This window comes from Pan troglodytes, chromosome 5 (assembly GCF_028858775.2).
Source record: "Pan troglodytes isolate AG18354 chromosome 5, NHGRI_mPanTro3-v2.0_pri, whole genome shotgun sequence".
NCBI lineage: Eukaryota > Metazoa > Chordata > Mammalia > Primates > Hominidae > Pan > Pan troglodytes.
The window spans coordinates 36,495,120-36,503,289 of record NC_072403.2 but is presented as its reverse complement, the minus strand read 5'-3'; the positions used below and the strand labels follow the sequence as shown (position 1 = coordinate 36,503,289).

General features: G+C 46.3%; 1 protein-coding gene across 1 annotated transcript; it reads right to left on the bottom strand.

Annotated features, from left to right (window-relative positions):
* Window positions 1–212: 212 nt before the first annotated feature.
* On the bottom strand, window positions 213–8,136 carry MRPS18B (mitochondrial ribosomal protein S18B). Its single transcript, NM_001040115.1, has 7 exons — window positions 8,059–8,136; window positions 6,402–6,510; window positions 6,197–6,294; window positions 6,015–6,083; window positions 3,115–3,181; window positions 1,068–1,127; window positions 213–508 (listed from the first exon to the last, which is right to left on the bottom strand). The coding sequence occupies exons 1-7, from the start codon at window positions 8,134–8,136 to the stop codon at window positions 213–215; spliced, it is 777 nt and encodes a 258-aa protein (NP_001035204.1).
* Between the last annotated feature and the right edge of the window lie 34 nt (window positions 8,137–8,170).

Here is an 8,170-nt window from a genome sequence, read left to right as displayed (position 1 = left end):
CTACCTTAGCCTCCCCAATAGTTGAGACTACAGGTGTGCACCACCACACCCAGCTAATTTTTGTATTTTTTGGTAAAGACAAGGTTTCACCATGGTGCCCAGGCTGGTCTCAAACTCCTGGGATCAAGTGATCAGCCCACCTTGGCTTCCCAAAGTGCTGGGATTACAGGAGTGAGCCACCACGCCTGGCCTCTCTTCCCAGTCTACAGCTCCTACAGAGCACTCTGAGGGCCTGTCTGCCCAGTGGAGGAGGCTTCCGCTGGTGTTCTAGGGGGCATCTTGGGCATTGACTCAGGTGGGGGGCCACTCTCTTCTCGGAGATGACCCTGGTAAAGCCGGCGAAGGCGAGACAGTTCTCTCTCCGGTGGCTGTTTCCAGTTGTACCATGGGTACCAGGGGTCACCTGAGACCAGGGTGGGGGCTGGCGGAGTAGCACTCACAGCCCCATGAGAGGTACTGAAGTCAAGGTCCCGTGGTTCAACCTGGGGGATGTGGTAAATGAGGAGACCTAAGGGATTAAAAAAGAAAAGAAATTTAAGAGGCAATGAGGAGGGTGGTTTAGATGAAGTAAGAAAAAGGATTATAAAGGGAAGGACCAGTCAGAGCCACCAGGTACATTTATGCATGTTGTATACTGCAAACAGGTGACCGGCCCAGAGGGCAAGTGTGGGCTGACATACTGCTGGGGCTCTTGCTTACAAAGCTGTGCAGCGCTGAACAAGGACTATGAAGCTGCATCTGCCCTAGCAGAGGGGTATACCTTTTACTAACTTATGCAGCAGTGCCATGTAGTCCAGGGCCAGACATTTATATAAAGAACTTTCTAAGGCATTGAGACCAGCAGTTGTAAAATAGGAGGGAAAAGGATGGAAAGACAAAGAACAAGGAGACAGGACAATGATAAAGTAAGACACTCAGGAGAAAGGACAGGGGACAATGGAACGTCAGGAAGAACATGCTGGGTGCTACCATCTTGAACAGGTGTGAGCATTTATATCCATTTTCTAGCCCTAAGTCATCTTCCTTATACCTAAACAAAACTGCTGTGTGCCCCGTCTCATGCTCACCATGATCCCTGGCTTTCTGGATGGCCTGGGTCAACCGCTTGTGCTGCTTCACACAGACTCCTGTGGGGAGAAAAACATCTTGTTCTTTAAGGCACAGTAAATAATAGAACACAACTGCTTCCATATGGTGACAGAGGGGTAGATTGGGAAGGATTGGCTTTACCTAATGACCCCTTTCCCCTGACCCCTCCATGGACCTCAGTTTCCCCATCTGCCCAAAGGAAAGAATCTCCCCCATCTTTTGGAGAGCTGGGATAAAGATTTAGGAGGGTCTAGCCACTATAGAGAAGCCATTTAATGGTAAAGCCTCCAAGACAGGGAGAACACAATTTAATGGGCAAGTGTGGTTAATTAGAGGGTTGAGTTGAACAATCCACAGAGAAAGATTCAATAAAGGGAAAAGAGATTTCAGAGTTGGGGAAGGCAATCTGAGAGAGTAACAATAATAGTCCCTTCAGCCTTTACAGCTTGACTATAAGAAACTCTTGACAAACTGAACACTGATTGTACTGCCACCCCCAATAATGGTGAATTCAGATTATTCTCTGCAAGGCCGGGCACGGTGGCTCATGCCTATAATCCCAGCATTTTGGGAGGCTTAGGTGGGAGGATCACTTGAGGTCAGGAGTTCAAGACCAGACTGGCCAAAATGGTGAAACCCTGTCTCTACTAAAAATACAAAAAAAATTAGCCAGGCACAGTGGCACGTGCCTGTAATCCCAGCTACTTGGGAGGCTGAGGCAGGAGAACTGCTTGAACCCAGGAGGTGGAGACTGCAATGAGCCAAGATCATGCCACTGCACTCCAGCCTTGGGTGACAGAGTAAATGAGATTTCATCCCCCCACCCGCACCCCCCAAAAAAAAACAAAAACAAAGATTAGTCTCTGCCGGGCACGGTGGCTCATGCCTGTAATCCCAGCACTTTGGGAGGCCAAGGCAGCTGGATCACCTGAGATCCGGAGTTCGAGACCAGCCTGACCAACATGGAGAAACCCCATCTCTATTTGCCGGACATGGTGGCACGTGCCTGTAATCCCAGCTACTCAGGGGGCTGAGGCAGGAGAATCACTTGAACTTGGGAGGCAGAGGTTGTGGTGAGGCAAGATTGCGCCATTGCACTCCAGCCTGGGCAAAAAGAGTGAAACTTCATCTCAAAAAAAAAAACAACAAAAAATTATTCTCTGCAAATTTGTCTTGCTTCAGAGCAGGGGTTAGCAAAATTTTTCTGTCTAGGGTCATATAGTAAATATTTTAAACTCTGCAGGTCCTGTGGTCTCTGTCTCAGCTACTCAACTCTGCCATTGTAGCATGGAAGCAATTGCAGAAAATATGAAAACAAATGGACGTGACAGTGGGCCAGATTTGCCCTGTGACTGTAGTTAGTGAATAAATATAATTCTGAATTGTTAAATTTACGATTCCAAGTTTGGAAAATCTAATTCAATTGACAATGATATAAAATAACTTATGTGACAATTTGTGAGAAGTCTTTTGTAAAAGTTAAAAGACCCTATAGAAAGGAATTAATCACTGTTTATCAATTAAAAACTACATTTAGATAGTTTGCTTACAGAAGTACTTGTTTTTTTCTTTTTCCTTTTTTTTTTTTGAGATGGCGCTTCACTCGATGCCCAGGCTGGAGTGCAATGGCGCAATGTTGGCTCACCACAACCTGTGCCTCCTGGGTTCAAGCGACTCTCCTGCCTCCACCTCCTGAGTAGCTGGGATTACAGGCATGCACCACCACAGGGTTTCTCCATGTTGGTCAGGCTGGTCTCGAACTCCCAACCTCAGGTGATCCAGCCCCCTCGGCCTCCCAAAGTGCTGGGATTACAGGCATGAGCCACCACGCCTGGCTGTATTTGTTGTTTTCTTTTGTCCACATTTAATTACTTTAGCCCCCAGCAAGCCAAGATTTCCAAAAGGTTCAGCCAGACCTTTTAGGCTATAAGCAGGAGCCACTGAACAAATACCTATTGGCCAACTACATAAACAAGGCATGCCACAAGGAAAAGCTCTCTGGTGGTGCAGGGATGATGGGCTAACCTGTGTATGGAGCATGGAAGATGATACCCGTGTGGGCGCAGACAAATTGCTCCAAGAGCTTCACGTTCTGTGGGGGAAAGTGGTAGAGAAACGTGAGGAAAAGAGGCAGGGAGAGCAGCAGGATCTTTGGACATTGAAAGTACACAATCCCTACACACCCACATGGACCACCTTCACCCCTCTACAGCTCTCCAGATGCCATCCTCCTTCATGTCCCAGTTTGGCTTCATCAATTCACTGAATCCATCCTTGCACATCCCATATTCTGTCACTGTGCTCCCATAGAAATCTCTTATGCAGAGGTTAAGTTCTTTTTTTTTTTTTTTTTTTTTTTTGAGACAGTCTCCCTGTGTTGCCCAGGCTGGAGTGCAGTGGCGCGATCTCAGCTCACCACAACCTCCGCCTCCCAGGTTCAAGCAATTCTCTGCCTTAGCCTCCCGAGTAGCTGGGGTTACAGGCGCCTGCCACCACACCTGGCTAATTATTTTGTATCTTTAGTAGAGATGCGGTTTCACCATCTTGGCCAAGCTGGCCTTGAACTCCTGACCTGGTGATACACCCACCTTGGCCTCAGAAAGTGCTAGGATTACAGGCATGAGCCACCGCGCCTGGGCTGCAGAGGTTAAGTTCTAACGTCAGCCTTTAGGTGAAAAACTGGGGCTGGTCATTGGAAATCCCAGAAATCACCCAAAAAATTATATTGTAATGTGTATATATAAACAACTAATGTATTTAATAGTATGCTGAATATAATTTATATACTAAGAATAATTTTACAGTTTACACAGAACTCTCTCTCAGCAAATTAACTGTAGGAAATGAGACTCTTGAAAAAAAAGCAGGTACATTGTAGAGTAGAATGCAAGCAGAATCACCCATGCTACTAAATTTGTAACATTTCTCTCTCTCAGTTATGTAATTAATTATAATCTCTGTTTTGTTTTGTTTTTGAGATGGAGTCTCGCTCTGCTGCTCAGGCTGGAGTGCAGTGGTGCAATCTTGGTTCACTGTAACCTCCATCTCCCAGGTTCCAGTGACTCTCCTGCCTCAGCCTCCTGAGAAGCTGGGACTACAGGCGCCTGCCATCACACCCAGCTAATTTTTTTTGTATTTTTAGTGGAGACGGCGTTTCACCTTGTTGGCCAGGCTGGTCTCAAACTCCTGACCTCAAGTGATCCACTCACCTTGGCCTCCCAAAGTGCTGGGATTACAAGCATGAGCCACCGCACCTGGCCATAATCTCTTTTTATAACCAATCATATGCAGTTGAAACTGGGAAATTATCTATGGGACTCCTAAATAACCTGTGTTAAAAGGGTTCTTATTGCAGTCAAATACCCCCATTTTCTGACTGTTATCCAAATGCTCTACTACTTCCCTGATGATCAGCCATATAGCTTCTGCTCTAATACTTTTGCTGCAAGCTCAGAAGAACACTTTCCCATTATCTGTTTTATTAATATAATGTTTTCAAATTCTTTTTTTTTGTTTTGTTTTTCTTTGAGGAGTTTCACTCTTTCGCCCAGGCTGGAGTGCAGTGGTGCAATCTCAGCTCACTGCAACCTCCGCCTCCCGGGTTCAAGCAATTCTCCTGCCTCAGCCTCCCAAGTAGCTGGGATTATAGGCGCCTGCCACCATGCCTGGCTAATTTTTGTATTTTTAGTAGAGACAGGGTTTCACCACGTTGGCCAGGCTGGTCTCAAACTCCTGACCTCAGGTGAAGCACCTGCCTGGGCCTCCCAAAGTGCTAGCATTACAGGCATGGGCCGCCGCGCCCAGCCAATATGTTTTCAAATTCTTTAAGGAGCAAATCCTGTCCTTCTCACATATTGAAGGCTTTTTGAAAAATAATGGACTCTATCTTGCTTCATATACCTGCCCTCCGGCCCCAGGTGCCAGCATGGCACTGAACATTGACAAGGAAATAAAGAAAACCTCAGGAAGAAAGTGGACCAATGTATTTGGTAATAACTGTAATGAATGCAAACGAATCTTTGGCTATTGGCTCTCCCACTAGAAATAGCCATTTCGCTGGCTGGGTGTGGTGGCTCACACCTGTAATCCCAGCATTTTGGGAGGCCGAGGCGAGTGGGTCACAAGGTCAGGAGTTTGAGACCAGCCTGGCCAATATGGTGAAACTCTGTCTCTACTAAAAATACAAAAAATAGCTGGGCTTGGTGGCACAAGCCTGTAGTTACAGCTACTTGGGAGGCTGAGGCGGGAGAATCGCCTGAACCCAGAAGGCGGAGGTTGCAGTGAGCTGAGATCACGCCACTGCACTCCAGCCTTGGCAACAGAGTAAGACTCCGTCTCAAAAAAAAGAAATAGCCATTTCTCTTACCTGCCAATTTAGACTGTAAATTTCATAGGCATAGGATAAAACTTTCAGTACAATCCATAGTAGAAGGTAAAAGGCTGGAGGGATGTTTTTATAATGCCAGAAACAGTTACTATAAAACAGACTGTAGGGCCTCCTGGATATACGAAGTGTGGGGCACCTACAGTAATCTCTTTGGCACTGCAAAGGGGCTCCTAATCTTTATTTTTCTTTTTAATTTTTTTTTTTTTTTTTTGAGACGGAGTCTCACTCTGTCGCCCAGGCTAGAGTGCGGTGATGCGATCTCAGCTCACCGCAAGCTCTGCCTCCCGGGTTCACGCCATTCTCCTGCCTCAGCCTCCTGAGTAGCTGGGACTACAGGCGCCCGCCACCACACCCGGCTAATTTTTTGTATTTTTAGTAGAGACGGGGTTTCACCGTGTTAGCCAGGATGGTCTTGATCTCCTGACCTCGTGATCCACCTGCCTCGGCCTCCCAAAGTGCTGGGATTACAGGCGTGAGCCACCGCGCCCAGCCCCTAATCTTTATTTTTCTTACCCTAAAAAGAAAAGACTCTCCTTACCCTAAAGTCAACATGCAACTTGTGATCTCGACAGATGGGGCAGGGATTCCCAACAACTTTATTCCGACGCTGTAGAGAGAAAAAAACAGCAGTTAAGGATGTTCAAACACGTCAGAAAAAGTGCTGCTGTTACTGTTACTTGTGGCCTCCCCGCACTCCACACCCCACTCTCAGAAACTCACAATACATGTCTTCCGAGTCCGCTGTGGGGGTACACCACCCTTGTGGTTGCGGCGGTAGTCAGCCCAGACGGGGCGAGAACCATATCGCTCCTGGTATTCTGAAATGAAAGATCATACAAGTTATTCCTGGGTGGGAGTGTAGTGGGTGGCTCTGTCCACTTATCTCAAATCCTATCTGACCCTCCCTTTCCCCCTTTAGAGGTACCTTCTGATTCCAGATATTTCCAGGGCTCATCCTTATAAGGAGAAATGGGAACTGAGGACAAAGAATCTTCCTCAGAGGGAGCTTTGGTGCAAAGAGTCTGGAGGGGAACCTACAAAGGAGAAGAAAAAAATAAAAGAATGAGTTTAAGGAAAGGACTAAATTGTTTTGCTTATCACACTTTGGAAAGGAGGAATGCATACATACTGCATTAATGGAATATAACAGGAATACATACGTAAGTTAAGTATTTTTGTTGGGTTTAAATTGACATAAATCAACAACCACTCTCCTTTTCTACAACTGGATCCTGAAAGAAAAGCTAAGTTAGGGGATATATGCCTAAAAAACAATCTTATTTCAGAAGACAAATAAAAAGTCTAGTACAAGGCCGGGCGCAGTGGCTCACGTCTGTAATCCCAGCACTTTGGGAGGCCGAGGCAGGCGGATCATGAGGTCAAGACATCGAGAGCATCCTGGCCAACATGGTGAAACCTTATCTCTACTAAAAATACAAAAATTAGTTGGGCGTGGTGGCATGCGCCTGTAGTCCCAGCTACTCGGGAGGCTGAGGCAGGAGAATCGCTTGAACCCGGGAGCCGGAGGTTGCAGTGAGCCAAGATTGCGCCACTACACTCCAACCTGGCAACAGAGTGAGACTCCGTGTAAAGAAAAAAGAAAAAAAAAATCTAGTACATAAAAGGTATTCTTGCTTTTTGGAAATGAATTGACTCTGGTGGAAGAATAAAGTAAGAGGAAGGATATCTAGGTTCTTGGAACTAAGATGTGTGGTGGGGAGGGGATGCAGAAGACAGGTGAGTCTCCAAATCAATCCAATGAAGTCACTGAGTTGCCCATTTTCATAAAAGCTGAAGGTCAACATTCTACAGGGCAGAACAAACTTGAGTCCTAACGCTAGTTTTAAAGCTACCAAGGCTGTTATTATTTCTGTGTTGACCTCTGTCACCACTCTTCAGTCCCACTTTAGGGAGTGGCAGCTGGGCAAGCCTTCCTATCTCACCGTGCCCCACCAAGAACCTCCAGAGAGGTGAGTACACAAGACTGGAGGGAAACCTCAATTCAAAGGACGGAGTTAAGCTCTCATAACTCCGATAAGAAACTGATTTAATAAAGAGAGCTGAGAAACTGTCCTCAGGTCGTAAGAATATATCCTGACCTTATTGAGAAATAGCAAGGTTGGTAGAAATTGGGATCCCTAATTTCCCCAAGGACATTCCAGAGCAACACAGATTTAGTCACCACTTGCATAGTTAAGAGCTGGTTGTGGCGCTCGCTTGGGGAGTACATATGTTATGCTAAAATTGCAACGATACAGATATTAGCATGGCCCCTTAATTACTTAAATAATTTTTTAAAAGCTGGTTATGCATGACTGAGGGTGGACGGGGGTCAATTCCATCACTTAGTTATTTTACTGAAATGGCATTTTGGAAAAAGGATAATACCTAACCCTGGCGTTTAGTCCTCGGCTCGGAATTAGAAAATGCGCGGGGTGTGGGAGGGGGGTGCAGGAAGTACTGCCTAGACAGCTAAGACACACGTGGGAAGGTCTCCACTCGTGGATTCCTGACAGTGGAGCGACAACCTCGAGAAGGTATAACCAACTTGAGGTTGTGCAAAATGTCTTTCTAAGAGTTACCTGAACTCTGTGAGAACCTCGGAAGAGAGATAGCATAGGAAGCCGCCTCAGCACGGTGTTTAATACAGACGCCGCCATCTTGACGTACGCCCAGGACAGGAATTGACGGAAA

Bases quoted from the DNA above. Each gene is read 5' to 3' on its own strand.
- MRPS18B (NM_001040115.1), bottom strand. From the start codon at position 8,136: ATGGCGGCGTCTGTATTAAACACCGTGCTGAGGCGGCTTCCTATGCTA. The intron at 6,511-8,058 runs GTAACTCTTAGA...TCTCCTTTGTAG, and splicing joins GAGGTTCTCACAGAGTTCAG to GTTCCCCTCCAGACTCTTTG. The intron at 3,182-6,014 runs GTAAGGAGAGTC...TTTCCCCCACAG, and splicing joins AGTTGCATGTTGACTTTAGG to AACGTGAAGCTCTTGGAGCA.